At 43.3% G+C, this 26,635-nt stretch overlaps 1 protein-coding gene across 4 annotated transcripts in view; it reads right to left on the bottom strand.

Annotated features, from left to right (window-relative positions):
* The window catches only part of LOC117010494 (neuronal acetylcholine receptor subunit alpha-7-like), a 62,079-nt gene that overhangs the window by 7,698 nt on the left and 27,746 nt on the right, over nt 1-26,635 (bottom strand). For 3 of the 4 annotated variants that reach the window (XM_033085002.2, XM_033085001.2, XM_033084999.2), the window contains exons 4-9: nt 19,766-19,810; nt 18,113-18,222; nt 15,976-16,055; nt 14,658-14,825; nt 12,781-12,975; nt 11,422-11,508 (exon numbers count right to left, since the gene is read on the bottom strand). In XM_033085002.2, the coding sequence (XP_032940893.1) occupies nt 11,422-11,508; nt 12,781-12,975; nt 14,658-14,825; nt 15,976-16,055; nt 18,113-18,222; nt 19,766-19,810 (685 nt within the window). Of the gene's footprint in view, nt 1-11,421; nt 11,509-12,780; nt 12,976-14,657; nt 14,826-15,975; nt 16,056-18,112; nt 18,223-19,765; nt 19,811-22,758; nt 22,833-26,635 lie in introns of all 4 variants that reach the window. The other variant, XM_033085003.2, reaches the window with a different exon arrangement.

Raw genomic sequence — 26,635 nt, 5'->3', positions numbered from 1 at the left:
ATGGAGGACATAGTGCATGGTACTTGAGCCCTATGTGTTAGTACGAGGCAGTCAAACATGTACAAGTTATCTTTAAAATCTGGCAGGTAGACCAATGCCCACCAAGTAGGTGCAGGTGCTGAGAGAAAGTCGCAAAGCCCTGGAAATGCCCAGGACTATCCTAAGGCTGCATTTTGCCAGTCCTGAAGAGACAACAGTGAAAGTGAAGTTAAAAAATAGCAATGACTGGCATAGCTGCTGGTCTTTCACATCTCCAGCTGGAGACAGGATGAAGGCTATCCTGCTTCCTTTTGTATGACAGGAGAAGGTAGAACTAATAGCCATTGATCACAAAGGGACTGCTAGCCCATGCGTCTCCTTGATTGAAAATCTTAATGTCCTTACAGTCTAGAACCAGGAAGGGATGGCTAAGAACCTGGGTTTAGACTCAGTGACCATTCCACTGTAAGAGAAGGAAAGGTCTCAGAACTCAAGTGGGTATGTGCACAAGGCAGAACATTTCATAGGTCTGAAATTATATCCTTACTTACTCAGCATTCTCTGATCTTTTCTTCCAGGGTTTAATCCTCTATCCTCTCCTTCCTGGCAGCAGGAAAACATAGTCTTACTGTAGCAGAAGAACTCATGAGGAAAACTCCTGCGCTGTCATCTATGGACCTCCTTAAAAGCACGACCTAATCTTCCAGTCTGCTCATGTCTGTTCCTGAAATTCCTTTGCCGTCACACTAACAAGGTCAAACCCATCACTTGGTGACAGCTACAAAGGCTGCTGTCCCTGTTCACCTGCAAGGAGCCAATTCAGCTTTGTTATGCCTCAACAATAGTTGTCAGAGGCATGTGGGGGAAGGGTTGCACATGTGCCATGTTGTTGGGAGTTGGGAGAGTTTTTACTCTTTCCTGTTGGAGAAATTTTTCCCATTACCACGTTAAAGAAACCTGCCTGGGCAACTCCTTGGCTTCTAATTGCTCAAGACAAAAGAGAGGGGTGGGGATGGATAGCTGTGAGTTGCTTTGTCCTTCCAAGGGGACACTTGCTCTCACAGGCCTGAACATGGGGGAGAGACGTCCTTTTTCTCTGTCGTGGGACCTGCCCTGCACTCCGACATTGTTACAGCTTCCTGCTTCTGAGAACAGAGCTGAGAAGCAGACGCAAACGGTGAGAGGAGCTTTATCCTTCACCCTTCTCCCATCTGGGACAGCCCTGCCACTGGCGCCTGCCTGCTCCGGCTGCTGCTGCAACTGAGAGGACGCTGCCCTGCCCCACTCCATCAGGACTGTGCAGAGGAGAAGGGTGTCTGACTGGAAAAAAGACTGAATTTCGTTCTGTTTTGTCACTGATTTTTCATAGCTGATGTTGTTCTTGTTTTTCTTGTAGATATACCAGTAAAGAACTGTTATTCCTAAACCCACACCTTTTGCCTGAGAGCCCCTTAATTTCCAAATTATAGTAAACTGGGAGGGAAGGGATTTTCACTCACCATTTTGGGAAAAGCTCTTGCCTTTTTTTTTCTGGCAATACTGTCCTCTAAACCTGGACACATGTCCAGGATGTAGCCAGCAGCAAGTGGAAAGCCTTGTATCTAGGGTCACTTTTTCTGGCCACCAGTTCATGTTTCACATGGGGCAGGGAGTCAGCAGGGGCATAAAGACACTGTACCCCAGAGACATCCTGCTGTCAGACGGCAAAAGGTCTCTTCTCTACCACTGGTCTGCAGTGGACTGGGCCAGTGGTCTCCTGTCAGCAGGCACACTTTGGGAGGAGCCAGGGCATAGAAAGTAACTGCATCATAAGCCATGGGGGCTCTTTGGGGGCTGTTCTGTTCTTTGCCTTTTGTCTGTCTGCGGGCTTCTCGAGTCTTACGCTTTTGCTCTGGCTCCAGCTGACCTTCTGACTCTCCTGCCCTTGCTGGCTCTTGCTCACCCTCGTCTGCCCTGCCTCTCTGTGTCCCTGACCAGTATCCCTGCCCAAGCCCACTGCATCCAACCCTGTCCGCCTTTGAACAAGCCCACAACCGTGATGCTTGTCGTGATCCTGTCCAGGCTCCTGGTTCTCCTGCCTGATCCCTCTCCCCTTATGTCCGGCTGCCCATTACCACGGGAGCCTTGACAAGCAGCATGGTGCACAGCTCCGCCTTGGGACATCTACAACCTCCATGGGTAACGCACTCTTTTCCCTCTGTCTCCTCTCTCTCCATCTCCCTCTCATTTTACTTCCTCTTGCCCTATCTTCTCTAGCCCTCTCTAGTAGAATAAATCCTTTTTATTTTGTCTTTTCATAACCAATAAACAGTTTTGGATACAATGTTTGCCTTGTTTGGCTAAATTTCTCTCGTGACCACCCACTATTGAAAGAACTCCTTGCAGTTCCCCACAGTGGAATGTGACACCACCTCTAGCCTCCTCTCTGATTATGACTATGACTCGACCTTCTCCAGTAACCCTGTGAGCAGAGAAGCCTTGCTGCAGAAAGAATCAAGCTACAATGCTCATTGATAATACATCCCTTGGAACCACAGGACTTCAATCTTCACTCATTCTACCCTAGCCCCAACTGCCCTGAACTAGCAAACTCTATTTCTGCGTCTCCACTGATGTTGCTGAGCACAGAAATTGGATTCTCTCCTGTGAGGTGGGGCATGGGGGAGACAAGTAATGAGCTTTGGTCTCTCAAGTAGCAGCCTTACCCTAGCCACCAGACCTTTTCTGGCACTATTTTAGGAACCATCCTGATTCCTATTTATTCCTTTAGTGCCTTGAAGCTGTTGCTCCCACAAAGTTTTACAGCTCTGTGTCTGTTGGCAGAGGTAAAGGAAAATCTGATTTTACAAAGAAGCTCAGCCCCTTTTACTTAAACTGCAGGAGGAAGATGCTTAACAATTCCCACTAAACATCCCTCTGTCTCCTACTTGTAATTCCTAGTTACTAGATCAGTTTACAGTCTTTAACAACTCACTGTGGGAAGTTTTAGGAACAGCAATCCCAGATCGGGGTGCATGTGAAAGACCAGGGATCTGGTGGCTGGCAATTCACCTGCTCTGAGGCAAAGCTCAGAAGTGACTGACACATTCTGGAGAGGAAGTAGCTCATTTGCACTCTGCCCTGGGTGCCTACTACAGGCCAGAAAAATGCACTAGAAGACATGTGTCCAGAGCCCCTCAATATCCCTAACTTACACAGCAATATTCCTCAGGAATACCGAGGATACTGTATTGGTCTCTTCTAAATGCTCTTCATATGTTTTAAAACCTGTATGTTGCTCTCCTCAGCAGAGGTCAGTGAATAAAACAGCTGGTTTGGATGTTGAATTGATCTTCAAGAAGTATGAATTATTTGCTCTTGCACAATTAATTTTATTCCTTTTCTTTGCCAGAGGCATTATGTAAGATACTATCTGGACAGCAGTTTTAGCATCTAGGTATAGTTGTCATCTGTCCCAGGACAATCAAAAGATGAGCAAGTGCTGTTGTCATAACAAATACAGACCTAATACAACTAGAGATAGTCAGAACGTCTTCTAAAAAGTCAGTGAGAACAGTTACTCGTTCTTTGCAGGCATATTCTGATGTCATCTGTATTAAAAGGATAGCAACTATTTGCAATTCATAATTTGAAGAGCATTCAATTAATTTTTGGGTGTTTTTTGTCATTATCTGATGTTAGAGAAGCATCTTAGGATTATTTTAGAGATGTTTTGGAAGACATTTTGCTGAAGTGGAACTGGATTAACTTTAAGGACTGATTAGAGGCAAGGTAAATGGAACAGAATCCCTAAGATGAATATGTTGCCTTGATTTTGTCACCGAACAGTGATACCACATATATCAATCATATCATATCATATCATATCATATCATATCATATCATATCATATCATATCATATCTCATATCATATCAATCATATCCTGTCATGCCAGCAGTTATTCAGATTGTTAACAGACCCAGATTTGTTAACAAGAAAGAGAGAGCATCAGCACTGTTACAGTCTTGTGATTCCCATGAAATACCAGGAGAATGAAGAAAGTGTTGTGCTCAGGTATTCACATTTATCAAGTTGGATGTTGGATGCCTCCTACTGGTGTTCCTGTTTCTATCCTATCTTTTCAGAAAACATCAGGTTTTGCATGTGAAATGAATAACTGAGCCATTCTAAGTCTGGTAATTTCAGCCATTCAGGGCTGAATGCTTTGTGCTTCTTGTGAGCTCAGAATGAGATATTCACTGCTTCTCCTTCTGGAAATGGTCCAGGAGAAAGAACTAAAGCCTGTGGAGGTTGATGAAAACCTCAGATACTGGCAGAGGGGCTTCTAAGCACCCTGCTTTTCACCTGTGGTAGGGACCAGGCCTGGTGCTGGGCAGATGCTGTGACAGTCTACAAAGGGCAATGGCAGAGTTACTCAGAGACCAAGAAAATCAAAAAGATAGAGGAGAAAGTCTCTTTATGACTTACTGTTGTACACAGACAGCAAAGAAATACAGAAGAAGACATATGATTATGGTACTTGTGTTTTGAAACTTTTCTTACTTCTATTCCTGCTTTTGAAGAATAGAAGTGGGAGTTTGAAAAGTAAGACTGTTCTCTTATTCTGTTTGATTGTATTATTCTGTAAAGAAAAAGCATCCCATACTCTTAGCTTTGGAAAAAGCATCACGGATCATGGGGAATGAAACTGTAAGAGCTGCCTTGAATGAGAATTTCTGTTTCATGAGAGAGATTGAGCAGGGTCTTGCTTCTGACAAGGTACCAGGTAGGACCATGAAAGGACAGGGGAAAAAAGCACTCTGAAAACTCAAAATGTAAACTGAGATGGCATCAGCTGAAAACATACTGGAAGATGATAAAAAATGTAATAGGGATTAATCAAATTTTCTCTCTAGTCAAAACAACTAATGTCTTATGTTCGTAACTTGAAACAATCTGTAACTCCTGAAGGTGACAAAACACCACATTGCTTCTCTGTCCTAGTAATTTCCAATCTTGTTTGTTGTATGACTAAATGCAAGAATTCACCTCAAGCATCTGCTGCAGAAGTACTTAACTACAGTACAAAATGTTCAGGCATGGTAGGGAACAGCAAGGAGGGGACACAGTTGGAAAATATCATCATAATGGAGCCCCAAGCAGCAAGTAAGTTATGATAGTTAAAAAAGCAGAGGAACTCAGCAAAATAAGACAGAGGAATGCAGTTTCGCTAACTGGAGATGGAGATAACTTTATTTTTATTGTGTTTTATTTGATACATCCAGTCAAAATGTCAAGCTTCACATGGATGTTAATCCTAGGAAGTGCCAGTTCCTCATATTTATGAACTTCATGTTCCCCTTTCAAACACTGCATACATACCAGCTTCCTGATGTTCCCCGCTTTCTGGTATAAACTCCATTTAGAGCAAAATACAAGTCTTGATCCAAAATCAGTGGTGTTATTTTGGAGAGAGCTGGTGGAAAATAAGGTTTTGCAGCACTTTGGAATTATTTTGGGATGGAAAATTATCAGAAATTATTAAACAATCAGCAGGAGAGGGGAAGTGCTGACAGTGCCATGTGGCCCCAAAATTTTGCCCCTCTGGAGGTGATATTGCAGGCAGGGTAAAAGAATAGTCAGGAAGATGTGCTGGTTAGGCTCCTCACTGGCTTGGCCTAAGTTTTTCAGAGCAATGGCTTTTGGCCATGTCTGACTTAACATGGGCTATGGATTGATCCATCTTTCTGAAAAAATGGCTGATTTTGGTAGGAACTAAATATTACATTAGGAGAGGAATTTTTTTTAAGTCTATGAGTCCAAACTAGCAACTTATCCTGAGGCATTATTGAAGACTTTTCTGCAGAAGTGCATGATAAATTTGATTCTGATCACTGTTTTATTTGGTACCACTGGATGTGAGACCACATGACCACCAAGTGTGTAATCTTCAGGAGGCTCCTGCCAAAGGATAGTAATGAAAGGTAAGAGTGGTAGTTAGGAATCTGTATTGACTTTGAAGAATTTGTTCCTTAGTTATTTCTTAATGCATGATTTCCTAGTCTTAATTATAAGGTTGCTTTTGGATAGAAAATACAATTTAATGAAAGAGATCAGAGATATGAAGACTTTAAAGGCATTCAGGCGTATGTCTATTGCCTAAGGAAGGAACTCATCCCTTCCTGAGAAATGGCCATATAACCATTACCAAAACTAGATCCTTGTCAACTACTATTTAGAATAATAGAAACATCTAGGTTTGAAAATACCTTTTATATAATTGAGTTCAACCATTCACCTAACATGGATCACAATATCTTAAAAAAAAATCCTTACAATGCAGAGCTAAATACCTCAAATTAATTACCTAGTCCCTTAATTTCAAAAGACGGAGCCTCATCTGGTACAAAGGCTCTGATTAAAATAATAGTACTTGTTAGTAAAATTATTTGTTTAATTTTGATTTAGTTGCTGAACCAGGAAATCAACACAGTGGGACATGGTTACATCTTATGTAATGCGCTGGATGAGTACAATAATAGGGAGTGGAAGGTGCATGAAATGCACATGAAACTTCTGGCATTTATAGTGAAAAACAAATCTGCATAATTACATAGGTTTTTAGAAAGACAAAAAGAAATAATTGTCTTATACCTGAGCTGTATCACACAGGCTTTATGATTTTACCCAGTGATTAGTGCAGTCAGATCAGTAATTTAGTTGTGTAGCACATCTGGATTCTCTGCACTTCTGTACTTACTTTCCTCAAGTAATGAACTCCGGTTTCCTACTTACATGGACTCTTGGTAAAAGTAACTTTAAAGAGAAAAATTAAAAGTAAGTAAAATCACGACTGCAGCAAGACACATTTTCCGCAAGGCATGATTAACTACAGTAGGGAGGGTAAGTTTAGGACACAGTTGCTGCTATATAGCCGTAGTCTGAAAGTCTTTTAGGAGCCACACTCTAGAGGTTTTAAGTGCCAGGAGGGACTTCCAGTACCCTTCAGAGAAAGAATCTTTGTTCATAAAGTTGACTTGTGCTGGAGTCTAGCCAAACTGTTGTGTTCGTAGATGTCATGGGACTTCAACTCTTTTGATTTAAATGGTTGAGCTTATTGCTCTGCTATGGGTGATTAATGTTTTAAACAGAAAAAGAGGTATCGTTCCCTGGTTCAGCCTTTTCCTTTCATTGGCATCTCTGTGGAAGAACAGGATTCAATCTTTGAAATGTTGTGGTGTCTTTACTTGCATAGCTGTGTGCTGTTGAAAACTAGGTTTCGAAAATAAATATTTTCCTCAAAAGGGAGGGTATGCTAGAGGAGGATGGGAGCCAATGTGCTGCTGGGCAAGGAGCAGCTAGGTACTGATGTGAATGCAAACCCCAAGAAAACTGAAGTGAGAGCAGGAGGACAGCCTGTCCAACTGGAACATTTCTTGGCACAGGAAGTGGATTGCTCACTGCATAAAGGAAATCTCCAACCATAACCCTGTAGCAGGAGCAGCAGGGTCCTGGTGCTCAAACGTACTGATTCCTAGGCCAAGTCTTGTCACTTGCTCTTTACAGATTAAAGAAGTTGACCTGTTTTTAACATATATTAACATGATAGTTGGTAGGCTACTGAGCAATGGGAATCTCTCATCTGGGAAAACTGGATGTGTGGAGTAAGAGTCTCTGCTTTGAGCAGCTTTGTAAACAGACAGAAAATGCAGAGAACGTACCAAGGAAGGGGTGACCCACTTTGAAAAGGTACAAAAGAGCAACTGTCTTGTCCCACCTGCACTGTTCTGATTATTTAATGTGAGGGGTGCTTTGTTCGTAGTTAATATAATTTGAGGCTCCCCTTACAACTAAGATGAACTAAGGTATGATTTTCACATTATTCTGTTAATGTGCTCTGGTTTGCAAAAGCTAGTACTTTTCTTGGTGTCGTATTACACCAGCTCTCCTTTGCTACCTCAAGAAAGACACTCCAACAGCAGCTGTGAATATTTTCCCATATTATTAGAGTTTAGAAGTTAAAGCTGAGGTCAGAAGGAAAGTACAGCATATTAAGCATTAGTGGATTTGAAATAGCAAAGGCTGTGAGAGTGCAGATTCAGAGTTGTGAATGCATGTGTTCTTTTAAAAAAACATAGGCCCTGAGAATACAATGCAGATTTTTAAAGCATGGGAGTCACATTTTCAAAGTATCTCTGCATCCACATGTATGAAGACCAGTGACAGTGACTCTTCAGCAGATCATCAAGGGACCTTTCTACTTCAAGATCAAATTATCTGCATCCTTCACAAACCACATGCTTTAGAAAATTTGTTTACTCCAGCAACTTGCTTCTAATAATGCTCTTCAAAACTTGAATGAGCTTTCCAAATGTACTCCTTTTCCTCATATTAATTCTCAGGATTTTAACTAAACCAGAGATCACACTGAAAAATTGTGATCATGACCTGGCATTTTCAGTTCAGCAGCTAGAATATCCCATTTGGGATCACGTGTAAGACCACTGTGAGGAAAAGATGCTATGTTACTTTGTTAGAGGAAGGATAAGGTTTACAGAACTCGAGATCATGTAAAAGTGCTCAGCCCAGCTCTGAGCACTTGCTGAAAAAGGGCTTTTTGAGTGCAGGAAACAAATGGAAAAGCAGTCTCCCTGCAAATCTAGAGTAGGGCAAGGAGCTGGGGGCAGGGTTTTAAACTAGAAATATTGTGGAAGGGAGATAACAACCCAAATGTAAATGTAGAAGTATCAGACAAGGGTGGAAAAAATGTTATTGCGTGCTCAGAGTAAGAAAGACGTGAAACAAGGGTGGAGGAGTTTACCTCCAGAATGAGCAATGCATTGTCTGGGGAATATGCAGGACCAACTGAAACTCTACAGATAGTAATGTAAAAATAATGTTGCTGGAAAACTGAGATGTTGAAGTTCTTCAGGAGAACAAGTTACGTGAAGGAGGCACTTGGATGGGGGAGAGGGGCCTTCTGTCAGGATGGGCAAGAGCTGCTGGAGAGTTTGTAGATCAGCTTCAGTGAAGAGGCCAACAGGAGTGGTTCTGTGGTGGGAGTGCATAATAGATTATCCCAAGACAGTGGATATGGGGGCTTCTTAAAACAACTCAGGAAAACCTCTGTATTACAAACTCTCATTGCCACCAGAGGCTTTATCTACCCTGATGACTGCTAAAAAGGCAGCACATATATAATGTATAACTAGGGCCTGGTGCACAATGAAGAAATATTTGGGAACATTACAATCAGTGGCCACATAGGCTGGAGGTTTTGTGAAATAGTGAAGCTCAGGACCATGAATTGAGTGAGGACTCAATGAATTGAGTGAGGACAGCAGAGCATAGATTTTCGACTTCAGGTGAACAGACTTGTCATTTTTGGGGCGAACTGCTATACCCACCAGGGAATGCTTTAAAGGATAAAGCAGGACAGGAAAACTGAAAGGGCTTTAAGTACAGTGCCTCCAAATGCAAGAACAAGCACACCAGTAGATGAGTATGGCTAAACTGTGAGCTTATGGTAGGGCTTCAGTGCAGAAGAGAAGGGGTTGTGGGAAACAGAGACAGGCTACAAAATGAAAATTTGGATGCATTGTCTTGTCATTATGATTGGTGTGAGAAATGTTAAAACCCATTAATTGATACTGGCGAGGGAATCAAGGGCAACGGGAAGAGTTTCTATCACTACACAAACACACAAACAGCTGAACAAGGCAAACATGGACTTGCTGCTGAAAGGAGGGGATGATTTAGTGACAGTGAACAGTGATAAGGTCAAGGCAATGTGTACTTTGCTTCAGTTTGCACCAGCAAGTTCTCTGACATTTCTATATTTAGAGATGGTTCAAGGATGAGGAACATGACCAGCAATAGGTAAGGAAGGACTCAGAGATTGATGGTGAGATCTGAACCTGCCCAAATCCATGGAATCATCAAGAATCCTAAAGGGATCATTGCAAGTCCAAGGAGATGGAGAAAGACAGATGTTGCATCCACCTTTAAAAAGCTCAAAAGGACAATCCAGAGAACAACAGCTTTGTCATTCTGACTCTGCCTCTGGGGAAATAAAGCAGCAAGCCCTCAGGGAACATTTCTGAACAGTTGAGGAAGAGTGTGGGGACTGGGAACAGCCATTCAACATTTAAAAAGAATAAATCATGTCGGACCAACAAGATTGTCTACAATAACAAATTAAAATATTTGCAGAGAATGAGAGAGTAGTGGATATAATTTACAGTAATTTTAGTAATTCTCTGATAAGCAGAAATTGTCTGTTATTGCAGCATCAAAGTCCATAAAAGTACATAATTATTATAGCTGCTCTTGGTACAAATCCTACCTTCTATGATAGAAGACTGCATTAGTAGAGACTGTTCAGGTTAAAGCTAGTGGACTGGCCATAGGTAAGTGGACCACTTTACAAATTCTTAATGGGATTTGTTATGTATTATATGCAGCAAAGTTATGTCAACAATGGTTCATGATAGCTTTTGTCTCCTCCCTACACACAAGGTTCTTCTAGAATTGTTCTGTCTCCATTGTGTCCCAGAAAGATTTTTTATTAGTTGTTTGGAAGCTTCTGTATGACTGAAAGCCAATAGTCCTGCTGGCTTTCACTAAGATATATAAGATTTTTGGAGGCTTTCAGAAAGTCTTGCCTATGGGTGCCATTGTCCTTATGGTTGCATGCTCATCCTCCTTCCCTAGTTTTAAAGCCTTAAAGAGAGATAATGAAGCTGTCTGAGTGAATGCATTTTTTGTCCTAGTCATTATATAACTTTTTTGAGGCTTCCATTATACAATTGTGAGGTGCGTCCTCCATCAACACCTAGATATATTGTCGACTATTTTGTTCATTTCTATCTTCTAGAATGTGAACTTTAGGCATGATTTGTATTCACGGGTCTTTCAGGTAGTGTTCATTCTCTTTTACTTTATTTTTGTGATGATTGTTTCCTCCAACCTCCAATAAGGCCCCATGAGACCAAGGTAAAGGGGTGGTCCTATAAAAACAGAGGTTGTAATGATGTCTGTCTGGCTCACAATCCCAAGATGATGATCTGTCCCATAGTTTTCAGTACATATTAAAAATGCTCCATGATACACCTGAATTTTGACTGTTGTATCTTGAATTACTCTTAAGATAGAGGAAAGACGGAAGATAGGAAGGATTTTTGTAATAACAGGGAGGTGGGGTGATGCAAAAGAAGAAAGATTAGTTTTCTTCAGTGTTGATTCTGTGTCCTCTCAATCCTTGCAGCTACCAGCTTATCTAGTATTTCCAGTGCCTATCTGTAACCTTATGTAGGTCCTTTTCATATATGTGCATATATGACATTCCTGACATTGCTGATTACAAAACTAGAGTAACAGAAGGAGTCAGTCCTCAAATTGGCTTTGAACAGCTTCTGAGAGGCATCACCCATGGTGCACAAAGCAGTGAAAATTGACTTACCTATTAGTGGGACGGAGTCAGAAGTTGCAGGCATGATCTCAGCCACAAGCAGCATGAATACAGTCAGGGAAAGAAGGACAGTGATACCTGGAGGGAGTGAACATATTTGGGAAGAATGAGAAAAATGAACTCTGCAGCTGCTCCTTTGATGTCTTTGCTGTTAAATATAGCTTTGTCCTGATATAAAGCTAAGCCAAACCCATGATTTCATGTCTGTCAATGAAGATTAGAACTTCTACAAAGTGCAAATGTTTTTAGCGCCAATTCTATCTGCTCTCTTCTCACTTTTCTCTAATACACACAAACCCTTGCTTCTCTCAAAGTAATGGAGAAATCTTTTTTTGCTGAGTGAAATGAAGCTTGCAAAACTGGTGAACTACAATGCTTTTCCAAAACATAGCACAAAGACCAAATGGTTGTTAAGGATAAGGAGAGACTTGTGCAGACAGCAGCCTAGGTTTTGCTATTGCATATTATATAACATACCTCAAAGACATGCAGTCTGTTTTAAAAGAAGCTCTCTGTGCTATCTGGAAAGACTGTTGCTAAACCTAACTATCCTGATAGTGAGAAATCAAGAGGTCAATACATGAACATTAACTCCCATTTTTGTGTAAACATTGTACTACACCTCAAATAACTTTTTTCCTTTTCCGTATCTACATTTCATAGACCGCTATTGTACCCTTGACAGCCTGTGTTTGACTTCTTGCAAGGCAGACTGCTCAGATGCCTTTTAACAAAAACAAACCCCACTGAGGACACTTCATACAATCCAGAAATCTCTGTCCTGACACAGAATCATGCACAATTAACTGTTAAGATATCATCCAGGCTAGTCTGGTGTATGTACAGCTCTCCTCTATCTTCTCTTGGAAGAACCCTCCCATTTTTATCAACATACACAACAGAAAATCTATTTTAGCTCTTTCATGGCTCTGTTCATAGGGGACTCATGGCTAGGTATTTGAGAGATGAATTTTGAAGGTGAAAATCTGGTGCCCAGCTGCTGCTGTTCACAGTCCTTTACTCTTTGCTTTCTAATATGTTCTATCCGAAAAAGAGAGCCAATGAGCTGTGAAATGCATTGATATGTACTAAAAAACATAACAGGCATGACAGAATACTATCACTGCCACCTGTGCCAGCAGCAAGTTCAGCTTCCTCCCAGTCCAAAAGATTTTATATGCACAGACAGGATGCATGAATGCCATAGAGAAAGCTGTTATCCTTGTTCCTGCAACCAAAAAAGTACTTCTATCGCTCTTCTAGTGAAATCTTTATTCATTGAGCACCATGGGAGCATGAGGTATTTATTTTATAGGATGCTTATGAAACAAATTAATATTTAGCACTTACCTAAAGAAATCTTCTCCCCTGAATCAGCTGGCAGAAGGAATACAAGCAGTGCTAAGCCAGATATGAGAACACAGGGAATGAGTAAGTTCAAGCCATAGTAGAGGGTGCGTCGACGCATGGTGATGGTATACGTCACATCTGGGTATGGTTCTTTGCAGCATTCATAGTACATCTCATTTCTTTTCCCTGGGACACCTACAAAGAGGGTGATCAGAGCAGTAGGGAGAGGTGCAGGACTCCTGATACCTCCCTGGACTGGACCAAGAAGTGATGGTTTATGACCCAATGTGTGTCACCTCTGCTGTTCTTAGTCCACCTTCTGTGATTTCTAGGGTTTACTTTCATGCCTTATGAGTCGCTTGAACCTAGATCGGCTAATAAAGCTCATTTGGGCAGAACAAAACAGTCCTGGGCATCACAACCACAACAAGAAAAATGTGCATTCTGCCTTCTTACATTCTGTGAATGGTAACATACTGTTAATGTACTATTGATATTTACTAGCACATGCAGCAGATTTTCTGTGTGACAAGTGCTACTGCTTCTTACTGTTCTGTGATCCTCTATACATATTTGCTAGTTTTTTTGTCAGGAGAAACAGACAGGGTATGGCTTACTTTCCAAAAAGGAAGTCAAGTTAAACTCAGCCTGCTATATCTGAAGGTTCAGAGACATAGATGTCCAATACGGATGTATTGCAGTGTTGCTGATGGTGAACCTGCTGCAGCAGATTGCCTGGCGTGCTGCATGATGGGGACTGCAAGAGCACTCAGATATCAGGAGAGATGGAAGACCTCAGCACCTTGTATATTTCATGCCAAAATTGCTCACTGCTCTATTGTTTTGGTGGGCATGACAGATAATGTGACAATGTGTGCATTTTGGCGGAGGCTTAGCAAAGTTTTCTCAAAGTATACAGCAACAGCTTGCCTGAAGCAATACTTAATGCTTTTGCTGTATGACCTAAGTAAGTCCCTGTTTTGCTCTCCCCTGGTCAGGGTTGAAGGCAGATAAATCACAAACCTTTAATCAGATATGCAAAGTTATTGGACAAAAGTAACCACCATAAAGGAGCACGGGACAGGGAGGATTGCTCTGAAATAGCTGGACTTTAGGATGACTCCACTGTGGAGTCTCCTGGCTTCTCATAAAACTGAATATAATTTCTGAGATGCCCTGAATGGTAAAAATACTGCATGCAGTTGGTTGGGGCATTTATTTCCACATCTGTACATCCAGACTGGAAAATAAAATGTCTTTTTTATAGCCTCTCCTTGCAGTTGTCTAAGTTGCATTAATTTCTGTAACATTGCTTGTGACTTACAGCTACATAAATGAGTTCAAAATAACTCCCTAGAAGCTCACTCTGAATAACTAGTTCTGGGCGTAAGTTCTTTTGAAAATTCAGATATCTTCCAAAGCATAGAAGAGAGATGTACTTATCTGTGGGGTTCATGAACTGGTAGACATTTTGATGCTTTTCTGGGTGAGAAAGAGCCATTTATATAAAAGTTTTGGTGAAATACTTTTTACACCAACTGATTTTGCTGATGTATTAGAGCAAAAGTGACAGTAGTGTTCCATGCACCTACACGAGACACATCCAAGTTTAGTACTGACAAACTGCTTAGATGTGTCAGAACTAGTAGCTTTCATTTATGTACTCAGTGGCAGGCAATTGCTTCAGAACACAGTGTTTTCAGACAAAGTTCAATGAATGTTGCTGATATGTGACTTCTTTCCTCTTTTTTTGCTTCTTCTAGGATCTGTATTTTTAGTATCTGTATTCCATGTTCAATTGATTGATTGTTTTTATATATTTAAGGTTTGCATTTGAAAATTAAGACTATTGAAAATTTGTACGTTAGCCAATTTACCCACTAAATCCCATTCTCCATTTGAGATGTAGTTGGAAATATCAGCCTCGAGCATCTGCAGGTCAATCAACCAGCCACTGTGAGTCCAGGAGCCAAACTTCAAATCACACTTCTGCACATCAAAGGGGAACCAGCGGACATCAATGTAACATGTGCTCTTCAAAATGCCTGTAGATAGAAATCAGTCATGATCAAGCATGTGCAGGGTGCATTTCATCTTACCCTTATCTGTCTCTGGCTGTGAGCAAGTTTTCTCTTCAAAAATTCTGTGTGATACAATCATGGCGTAACCAAGCAAGTACTGTGGGTGGAAGATGCTCCCATGAGTGGAATAACCTCCCCTTCTCCACCAGTGAAGATCTTTCTCACTTCATCCTTGAGGTAGGTTGCCTGGGACACTGTGGCCACCGAGGAGCAGCCCAGGCTGTCTCCCAGTGCCAGCTGGCCCTAGCGGATTATAGGCAGTTGCTTGGTCTGACAAGCAAAATGTACACCCCAGGGACTCACTGTACTGTGACCAGCTCTTTGAAAGGAGTTCCTGGTCAGACCCACAGTCCTTTGAAAATACATTGTTGTGCTAAACCGTGCCCAGTTCTGGTCTTTATCATCTGTGAGGTAACTGACTCTTGATTTTAACTCTGGATGTGTCTAGTTCATGTTCTGGGATGCTTTAAAGGGTCTAATGGGTAGGGAACAGCAGTGGAGCAGCCATCAGGGAAGTCACTGCTAATCCCCAATGGGCCCTGTGGACCTGCCTGAGGACAATGCTATGCTATGAAACAAAGTTTAGGAATTTTTTGTCCACGACAGTGAGCAACTGTGGGATAGCCTGTGTGTTAGCTGGTGAGTCCTGGCTGCAGGCAAGGAATCACCAAAACAGGTGAAAAGAGACTGAGACTTGGGCCCAACTGGCTGAGACCAGTTCATTTGTCTTTTTGCCTGGATTTTTACCCTCAACCTGGCAGGAAGGGCTTCAATGTGGAGTGAGTGGTGGTCTCAGGGTCTCCTCTCCACAAAACAGAGACCTAGCAGGACTGCACATGAAACATGATGACATGATGCACACCACCTTACTTTGGATGACACCTTAATTGGGCCTCTGGATGTTCTGAGCAAATGGCTCAGGAGAACATTTTACTGATTCATAAAGTGTAAATACCATTGATAATGTACTTAATTTTTCTTAGTGGGTCTGTCCCATTATTAGACAGGTTGCAAAATTTCCATAGATGACTTTTAAACACTTTGCTTTCATTCATGAAGGAAACCTGCTTGAAATTATTTTATTAAAAGCAAACAAATACTCCCTGTGCCCTACCTGGAGGAATATATTGGCAGGATCCAGAGTAGTTCACTAGCACATTCGTGTGAAATGTTGCATCAAATCTTTCATCTGCACTGTAACACAATGTAAACAAAACAGAACAAAACAAAGAAAAAGCAAGCTGATGTGTAAGTAAAGTTGTAACTGTCAACATAAAAATAACCTTTTGGCTGAAATAAGCTCCTACATCTGGATGAAGTGTCTACCCTTGACTAATATCTCAGTTCCTCATAGTAACTGTCAGTCTGCACCTGGGTAGGCTGCTTGCATGCTGCTCAAAGAAGTGAGAGGCAGAGTGTTGCATGTCTCAGAATAAAGGCAGAAGGAAAAGAAACAAAAGTGTTATATTAGCTGCATCCAAAAACTGGACAGTCAGGACAATGAGGCTTTTCTAGGGCAACTGTCAAAATGAAACAGCTCACCACATAAATCAAGTCATTTGTTACCTTACCTAGATATCTATTGTAACAACAATGGTGACCTAACAAAACAATTCTGCAATCTCCTGAGATGCAGAGAGGAAAAGAGTTTGCTTCCAGCATTGGAAGAAACCACTGGAGAGAAGTTATCTTAGGGGCTTGTAGGAGAAGAAACTCCAAAAGCAAAAGTGACCAAGAAAACAGAATTTCATTATTATTCCAAAAATTCTGAGAAAATTAAGGGAATAGTGAGCCAGAAAATTATAGCGACTCTTCAAAGGAGCAGGTCTGGGGGCTTTTGAGAAGAGGGTCTCTTGGGAAGAGATTAACCACTGAGGGATCCCCTGGCTTGTAGAACCTTGCCCTGTAGTGGCTACATGCAGGTCTGTGTTGCATGACTACACCATCCTACATACCCTGGCTTTCAACCAGATTTAAAAAATTCAGAGCCTCCATTACTCTTCTGATCTGCTCTTTATCCATGTCTTGAGTCCTCAGTCCTCAGTATTGACCCAACACAAAACCAAAGGGGATGACACTAAAAAGCCTAAGTCCAGAATGAGTGATAACTATCAAAGATATAAAAGATAACAAAAATGGGTTTTAGTAATACAAGGGGACAACGAAAAGACAAAGGATCAGATTGATCCATCACTTGCTATGGAAGGGAAAAAAAAACAACAGGGTGCAGAGAGCTGCAGTATCTTGCACCTGTGTGCCTCACTCTTTCCAACTCATTCTCACACAGGGGACGAACAGGTTAAGGAAATGCAGATAAGACAGATTCTAGTCAGCAGAGCTGATGAAATTTGCTCTTGAGAACTGAAAGGACTGGCCGAAATACCCTCTGAAGCATTAACAATTATCTGTGAGAGCTTGTGGAGAACAGGGAAGAGCTTGGTGAATTAGGGGAGATCAAAGAAAATTCTGACTTCTTTTAAAGGTGAAATTATAGACAAATCAGCCTAACTTCAAAGAAAATGGGGTGAAACATCTGGCACAGATTTGTGAAGGGCCAACTGCATCAAATCAATCTATTTTTCTAGAGGCTGGTGATCTATCTGAATTTCAGCATGTTCTTATAAACTACAGTAAGATGGACCAAGCTGTATGCCTCCCTTTTAGTGACTGAAAAAGAATAAAGAGACAGTAAGAAGCAATAGATCAAAAAATAAGTCCAGAATTAAGATATTGCTAGAGAAAACCCCAAATCCCCTCCTCCTGGAAAGCATTAAGGAAACAGCTGTCTAGAGAGTTTCTACTTCATTCAACACTGCAGAAATGCTGTCTAGAGAACTAGATTCATCTCTGTAGAAGGAAAAACAGATTAGAGAATGTTCAGAGTGGAAAAAGAATGATGGAGAGGTTTATAAAATGTGTGATAACAAAAGTGAGATGAAAACCCATTTGTTTACTTCAATCAGAAACACATACTGACAGATACAGAACAATAGTTCTGCAGATATGGTAATTTTGAAGAAACTGTAGATAGTTTTCTCTCTGTGTTCACTGAGAAAAAGTTAAAGAAGACATCTGCAGAACTATAGTGAGGAAGAGTTAGACTGGCTATTAGAAAAATCTGTCAGCTGATGCTTGCTTTAAGGGTAAGAGCCAAATCCATAGAGGGCAAAATGCCCATAGCATCAGTGAAGCATGGCTGATTTTTAGCACTTAGTTCTAGTCTCCTGCTGGGCATTTCACATCTTGCTTACCTGTTATACAGAAGAATGTCTGGTACCCAAATCTGGTCGGCAGGAAATCGCAAGTTCTGCACCCCTGGATACTCAGACTGATCCCAAGATAAATATGCATCAAGCCAGGACTGTTGGGAAATACAAACATTGTATTATATGAGCTTGTAAAAGTCTTCTAAATTCTCTGGAATATTATAGGAACAGACTAGATTTTGCCAATAGCAATAGCAGTAGTATGGTAACAGTTTAATGCTCGGCTTTAATTATTATGAAAAGCTGGCATATATAGAGGAAATAACAATGTGACTACTGAAGACAGAGTCTAGCTCTTCATCTTGTGGCCAGAAGTCCGGCATCCCAAACCTTTCCTGGTGGGCTAGCAGAACCACTGGCAGTAGGTACCTCCATGAGGTCTGTGGTTCTGAAGTGTTTTTTGGGGTGGTCAGTGGAGTAGGTGGACCATGGTCTGGGAGTCCCTGTTGGGTGGAAATAATTTAATGTTACAAAAATTGGGTGACTCTCTTACTAACCATCTTGCTCTGAGAGGTAGGCAAGTGAACTTTATGTGCTGAAGGGTTGTTTCTGATCCCATCTCCTCCACTTCAACACAGTTAGTGTGAGAAAGGTGCAGGAACAGCTTTTGGGAAGAGCCTTCTGACTTACAATGCAGCTCAATGGGAGGCTTGCAAGGGAAACCCTTATCAGTGCTATACCTGTAGGACATCTCTGCAAGGGACAGGACACCCACAGGCTCTGACCTAACAATCCTGTAGTCCTATAGGTTTGACTGAGATAGTTTTTGCAATATAGAAATGCTCATTCCTGCTGCAAATCCCAGCAGGTAGCTGAGCAAGAAACAGCCTGCTCAGCTGAACATATTAATAGGAGATAATGTTTGGCTGTGAAAATCAAAGTAGAATTAGTTCAATCATTCAAGTCTCCAGCAGTTTTTTCCATCAAGAACTGCTTCTTTTCTGTGCACAAGCTCTTAAGGAGATCTGTTCATGCAGCACAAGCAAACACTGTGTCCCTCACCATGGCAGCCAGGCAGACCTGATGGGAAACTCCTCCTGCAAAGGAGGGCGATTCCCTTAGTGAAGGTCAGTTTTGCTTATTCTGAGGTGCCTGGGTGCTGACAGCAGCATAGCAGCTATCAGGCCCTCTGTGGTCCCTGGAGTAACCACCACTCCCTATGAATAGTCTGCATGTGGTCCAGTGGCCACTTCTGTGTTCAGAATCCCAGTTTCAGGCAGAGGTGGGATTTTGCTGAAGTGGCAAGTACAGGTTGCCTAGGTCTTATTGGGTGTCTGGCTCATAAGTCCCAGGCACTGCTTATGGTGAGGGCCTTCAGCCCCTTGAAGATTCTCTTTTTACCATGTGATGGAACCTCAACTCTGGGCTCTTTGCTACTAGAGACCTATATCCACTGGCAAAACAATGTGGTTGGTTTCATGCTCCAAAGGTCAACAGGTCTGTCCAAAGGATTAGTATAGTCTTCTGAATTTAATTTTCAATTCTAAAAGAAGTGCTAGGGAAATTTTAAAGGGCTAAAAATGGCTGCTTGTATTGCATTATACACAAGGTATAAGACAGCAGTCTTGCTTTTCAGCTAAGAAATCACATTCAGTAGCTTTCAATTAGATAGTTTCTTTACTGTCAGAGGTTACTTACCATCTGCAGCCAAGCATTGGTGATCAACACCTGATTCTTCTCATCCTTTGAACAAAAAGGGGAAGAAAAGACAGGAGAAAAAGGGATAAAAGAGTTTGATTAGAGATGGAAGAGTTTCTGTGTCTTTTAGAGAATCCAGAGTCTTGGAGTACATAAACCAAACTCCATGGAGTAGATTGTGAGCTCACTGGAACACCACTATTTGGCCCAGACAATTCAGACTCTTCTTCTCATCCTTTAAAATATAGATTCCCTATGTTTATCATAACTGATCATCAATAGAAAGGAAAGTAATAGATCATTTATCTTATTTTTCTGGGGACAAACTCCTCACCAAGTTTTACCTTCTAGCTACTTGCTCAAAACAAGATGTTTTCCAGTACCACACTGCATGTCATAGTTGGAGAGATTTTATGTTGTATTTGCTGCCACTGCAAAGCATTGGTAAAACAATGCTGGAAGTGTGACTCTTTTCAAGTGTCAATGCTATGTCACTTAGCTCTGGCTAAAGGAAAAAAAGGTGCCTTGGACAGAAGCTGTCACTTGGCAAAAAGGACACAAATGCTGCATGAGAAGGAGCTCACATGACACCTGCACAGAACAAGAACCTTCAGGTACATTTCTGCATGCTGAGGCCATGAAGAAGAATCCCTTACAACATAAACAAAGGTGTTCTCACCACCCAGTTGGTGCCCAAGTTCTTTGGGGAGTCACAAGGTTTTGCCCAGTTTTCTGCAGTTACCCTGCAGATGAAGGATTCTGCACTGTGGGGATGGAGAAGCAGGGCTAGAGTCACTGTGGTGCAGATGCATGGTACCCAAACACCACCACAGCACTCCCTGCACTTCCCAGGAGCTGAGGCTGTTCTGCTCAGGGGGACTGGCTCACTGTATACCCAGCTATCCCTTTGTGTGTCCATGCCCTGCAAAGCTTACATGGTTGTCTGCAGTGTTTGAGATGGGAGAAATTGCAACTACAAGCTGCTTGGCAGGCATTTGAAGCATATAGAGAGTTCCCTGGACATGCATGTCCTCTCTGGTTCTGTCCTTAGCCTCCGACAAGGTAGAAAAATTTAAAATGCCTTATTTACTTTGGAAAAATACCAGTCTGCTCACCTCAAGCTACATTCATTCTGCCTTTCCTCCCATCCTCCCCTCCTGCGCTACCCTCATAGTACATCAGCAAAGAAGCAGAAGTGTCAGGGAAGAGCTGCTTGAAACCAAACTGCAACATCTCACACCAAGTTGTAACCCTAGGTGTGTGTGGTCATCTGTGAGTCCTCTGGAGTTACTTCCTCTGTGTCCCATGCAGGAACTGCAGATTCCTAGACTAAGGCATGAAGGAGAACTGGCCAGAGAAGTCTCCTAATTACAGTAATTTCACGAATACAAGCCGCACCAATTTGACCAAAATTTTGGTGGAAACCCGGAAGTGCGGCTAATATTCCGGGGCGGCTAATCTATTAACAAAATTCTAAAAGCTGCCAACACGGAAGTGAGAGCCCGCGGCAGCCCCAAGCCAAGCTGGAGCCCGGCCGGCCCCGGCTGAGGTGGGAAAGCCTGGCAGAGGCGGGGCCAGCAGTGTGGGGGTGGGCGGCAGAGCCTGAGCCAGCAGGGCGGGGCAGGGAGGGCGGCAGAGCCTGAGCCAGCATGGCGGGGGAGCCCGGGAGAACTGGGGCTAGCAGTGCACGGGAGCATGGCAGAAGCAGGAAGGCCGGCGGGTGGGGCTGCCTGGCAGCGGGGGAAGCCCAGCATAATCGGGGCCAGCAGCGTGGGGGAGCCCGGCGGTGCGGGGGCCTGCAGTGCCGGCCAGGGCGAGGAAACGCGGCGGCGGTGCAGACGGGAGGGGGCGGCCGGCGAGCCTGGTGGCGGCGGCGGCAGCCCTGCCGGCGGGGCGAGCGAAAGCGGCGCTCGCGAAGCGCCGCCGCCGCTCGCGAAAGCGCCGCCGCCGCTCGCGAAGCGCCGCCGCCGCGAGCGAAGCGCCGCCGCCGTGAGCGAAGCACTGCCGCCGCTCGCGGAAGCGCCGCCGCCGTGAGCGAAGCGCCGCCGCCGCAAGCGAAGCGCCGCCGCCGCGAGCGAAAGCGCCGCCGCGAGCGAAAGCGCCGCGGGGCGGGCGCGGCGCTCGCGAGGCGCGGCGCTCGCGAGGTGCGGCGCAGGGCGAGCGAAAGCGGCAGCGGGGCGGGCGGCGAGCCCGGTGGCGGCAGCCCTGCCAGCCGGGCGAGCGAACGCGGCAGCGGGGTGGTGCTGACGGGAGAGGGGGGCCAGCGAGCCCGGCGGCGGCGGCAGCACCAGCCGGCCAGCCCCGCCGAGCCGTGGCGCTGAGCTGGGCCACCCGGCCCCGTCGGCAACCATGAGCGGGCCGAGCCTTCCTGGCCCCGCCCCGAGCCAGTAAAGCCCGCTATGCCGCGATCCTGTTACTAATTGGCCAATTTGTGAAAGCTGCGCACGAACGAAAGTGCGGCTAATATTCGGGGTGCGGCTTATCTATTGACAAAGACAGCAACATTGTCGAGGCACCGGGGGTGCGGCTTATAATCCGTGCGGCTTGTATTCGTGAAACTACTGTACTGATTCCCCAGCACACCAGACACTGGACCATTGGTACTGCTGAACTCTTAGCATGAACCTTGTCTGTAGCATGATCTCCTCTTTTTACAGTTGGGTTGTTGGAGCTCCAGAAATACCACAACCTAGAAAGGGAGACATCACTGACCTGGAGGATTTCTGATTGTTTTGGCATTGTGGCCAGAGTTAGGCTCTGCAGCCAGGCTCCTGTCCCCAGGAAATGTAAATTTCAGACATGAAAAAGGTCTTTGGCAGTAATCCACATGAAACTGTCTATCACACTACCTCCTCCTAAGACCTGACTACACTGCTTTTGCTGCTGATATGATCAGATATGATTTTATATTGTTGTAGTATTCATACATTTCCCCTTCTCTTCTCTGCTGCTCCAGCAAATGTTCACCTCTCTCTATGCAAACTATAACCCACCTCCATAGGTCTGGTCCTTCTGTACCCCCTTTTGTCCCCTTGGTTGCTGGTGGTTGAAGCAATTTTAAGAAAATCTGCAGAAAAATAAGAGAAGGACTGGGCATGTTGAGACATGTTTTTTAGATGCTGAAGGATTCAAACACTGTCTTGAAAAATAAAACCCTAAAATAAAGAATAACCTCAGAGCTGATAATTGATAGAGTCATCAAAGTTCTCTATGTCCACTGACCTGGAAAATGAAAACAACTCAGAAACACAGAGGTTGTGTTCCAGGGATCCTCAGAGGCAAGCCACCAGCCCATCTGACTGATATATTCCTGGCCACCAATGACTCCTGAGGTATCCTGTAGGGCTGGCAAGCATGTTGGTCATCTGAATTGCACATCAGATACTAAAAATATTTTGTGTTGTTAGCCAAGTAATGTTTTATACTTGTAATCTGCACATGACATCCTAACAAAGACTCTGTCTACTGTTAAACAAACTTGAATATCATGATTAAAAACATGGTCAGCAACAGTCATCCAATGCATTTGCTGTAAAAAACTAAGGATTTTCCCCATCTACACTGAAACCTACAGGGAAGGGGAAGAGGGGACATTCCTCATTTTGTCATCTACCACATGGGAATGCATTGCAGTCCAATGTACATCTGTGAGGCTGGGGATTTACAGCATGTGCAAATGCCTTCCATCAGCAGCCTTCCATATATGGCTCTGACTTACAAGGAAACTAATTTTTTTATGGCACAATAAGTTTATACTTGACAGTTTGCAAAGGAAGATATCTCAGGCTGACTTGTGTGTTTCATAAAACAGTTTGTTGTCCTTACCGGCTTATCTGTCAGATACTAATGACCTGATTAATTAGCTTTGACTCCAAACAATTCTTCAGCCAGGTTTCTCATATGTAGCACTAAATTTATTGTCTTGGGTCTTCTTTGCCTCCTTTTCACAGGGCTATTGTGCTTGGATATATTTTGTTATCAAAGGAAAACTTATCTTTTTGAGTTCTCAAATTCTTATCTAGAGAGTAACAATGGTCTTGTCTTGTGTTTAGACGGAAGCAAAACCACAGGGTCTAACAAGGGCTTTGGGCTGCTTATGTTTCTCTTAACTTGGCTGGAAAAAAAAAGTCACTTCAGGATATTTTCTTGGCCATTCAGAGACTATTCCCATCCTTGCCTTCAGGCTGCTGGGCTCTTAAATGGCACTTGACATTTCAGCAAAACACAGAAAATGCTTCCATATGCAGCCTAGGTCAACAGATGCATCTTGATGGGTTCCTTCTTATTGCACAACAGAGCAAAATATTTTTCAAACAAGGATCTGAGTTTTCCAGAAGTTCCTAGCTTGCAGAAACAGCATAGCTGACTTTACACTGGGTAGGCATTTGTCCAGGTGCAGCTCTCCTGCAAAGTCCTTTCTAGAGAATGACCCTGAGAAACCAAGGAAAAAGTGCCTCCTCGGGCTGCCTAGGAGATGAGAGCCACGAGAACCTTGAGTCTGAATCCACCCCGCTGTTAAGGCAGAGAGACATTTCAGAGCTGAGGTGTTTATGGAGCTTTCCATCTTTGTGGTGGTCTATTGAGCCATGTAGCTTTGCATTCTGTAAGGAATTACTTTGGCCTTTGCAGTGGGCTGGCTGCCTTACTTTTCCAGAGCTGCAGAAGATTACAGCTGCTGCCATCATCATCAAGACTCGTGTTCTGTATGCACCTCTAAAATATCTTGCACAGAAGAGACTTTTTTTTTCTGTTACACGGACACTCACAAACAACCTGGAGTTTTACTCTGTCTCAGGAGATCACTGGTCACTTAGCTTTGCCTAAGTAAAAGCTGATTATTGAGCTTAGGAAGTGCTGGAGCCAGTTCCCTCATTCTGTGCCATAGGTTTACGTAGAGGGGTTTAAAGGTTTGTTGAGAGGATGCCTTTCCTGCCAGGAGAAAAATTGAATTCTCTATCACACTGCTTTTTCTGTTCAAGATTCCTGTCTTGGCACTGTCAGTCTTGGGGATGACCCTCCCTCTCTATTGGACTGGCTCTCAGCTCCCATTTTTTTGTGCAGCAAAGTGTTGACAGCAGCACCGCAAAGATTCTGGGTGAAGCTGAACATTATCAGCTCCCAAAGGTGCTTTTCCATCACTGCCCTAGCAGTTCTCCTGGTTTGCAAATACTCAGCTCAGACAAATTGTTTTGTTCCTGCTATTTAAAAATGCTGGAAAAGCTGTGGTCACTAGTGAATGCAAAACTTGTTCTCTAAATCCTCCTTGTATTTATCTCGGTCATTTTCTTCCCTTTCTATCTGTAGCCTGACTCCAATTAATCCTCTGCCCTGGATATCTGCTTATTCCTACAGCCACCTTTGACCCATGGAAAGTGACAGTTTGATTTGTTCTGGTGCACATGCTGTGACGTGATTGTTTTAGTTTGGTTTTCTTTTCCCTGCCCTAAATCAAAGCTTACAATATACATACATTTGCCTGCATTGTGCATCACTGCCTGTCAGTAGATTCTCCCTTGTCAGGTCAACATCTAAACAAAACATAACTTCCCTGAGCCACATAATTACCTGGGTCGTATCACCTGGACAAAAAAATCCCCAAAGCCCTTCCTGGTTCAGTAGTCACATCATATGGTTACATACCATCTCTGCAGCAAGGCATTTGTTACCAGGTGACCAGCAGACGTCATTAATTCTTGCCCTCTCACAGAACCACAGAAGTCGGAGTTGAATCAGTCACTGAATTATTTCAAGACCATGGTGAGAAAAGTCCCTAACTGAATAGGTAACTCTCAGTGGTCATGTGCAACTACTTTGGTACTACTTCAGGTAATTTAAAATTTTTTCGCACTGTTTTTGTACCTGAAGATCTGAAGATGAGGAGGGAAATGGTCAAGTGACATGAAGACATTGAGGTGGACACTTGGAAAGTTTTGGTAGCAGAGACACTGATTTTGAGTGGGATCTTATTCAAAATATCCAAAGGAATTGATTTATCAAGATTTCAAATGCTTTATGCTCAGTCTATGGCTGTAAAGGCACTCCTTTCCATTGCTGAACTACCAATCTGCCCACAATCTTCAGCTGATTATCTAAAACTCAGCTCAAACGCATTGAATGGTTGAAGGCTCACAGAACCAGTAATTTTGAGGACTGCCAGGTTGCCATGGCAACATTCAAATAAGTATCATGGGTCTTATTAAAAAGCTGGAATAAACCTTGCCATGGTAACATCAACTATGCAGGGATAACTTAAGTACTTCATCTCAATCCCTTTAACAAAGCACCCTCAGGAGGAAGATGGAAATCTGACAGGAAGGCCCAGACTTAAGGTGAAAGTCTGGAGAGAAATACAAAAGAATAATAAAAGAACAAACACCTGCTAAGAATTTTGTTGCCCATCAGGCTGGAGGTACATTTAGGCAAGTGCCCATAGCTGAACACCTCTGTTGCTCAGGACTTCCCCCTATGAAGGTTGGAGGTGATGTCTCACAAGTATTTTTCACCTGGGGTTGAATCACACTCCCATCTGATGCCACTGGCTTCTCCTTGAGGTCATACTTGTCTTCGTCCCCTCCTGTCTTGTAGAGGTATATGTTCCTTCACTGTGGGCAAGAAGCACAATCTGCCTTTGGTCTTTCCACTGTGTAGCAGTTACTACCAAGGCAGGGCAGTAGCTGTGCAGGCTGTGTGGTCCCCCATATTCTTCTCTCCCCAGAAGAGCAGCTGGGGGAAGTACCATTGCATCTGTATCTGCTGCTTTCAGCAGAGTCTATTCACTTCCTTTTGAGACAAGAACTTTACATATTGGAGGTTTTGGCCCCTGTGAGATCACGCTCCTCCTTTGGCAAGTCCCTGAGCCAGGAGCAATCA

The sequence above is a fragment of the Catharus ustulatus genome, chromosome Z, assembly GCF_009819885.2.
Source record: "Catharus ustulatus isolate bCatUst1 chromosome Z, bCatUst1.pri.v2, whole genome shotgun sequence".
Lineage (NCBI taxonomy): Eukaryota > Metazoa > Chordata > Aves > Passeriformes > Turdidae > Catharus > Catharus ustulatus.
The sequence above is the reverse complement of the archived record's forward strand: the minus strand, read 5'-3'. Positions and strand labels throughout refer to the sequence as shown.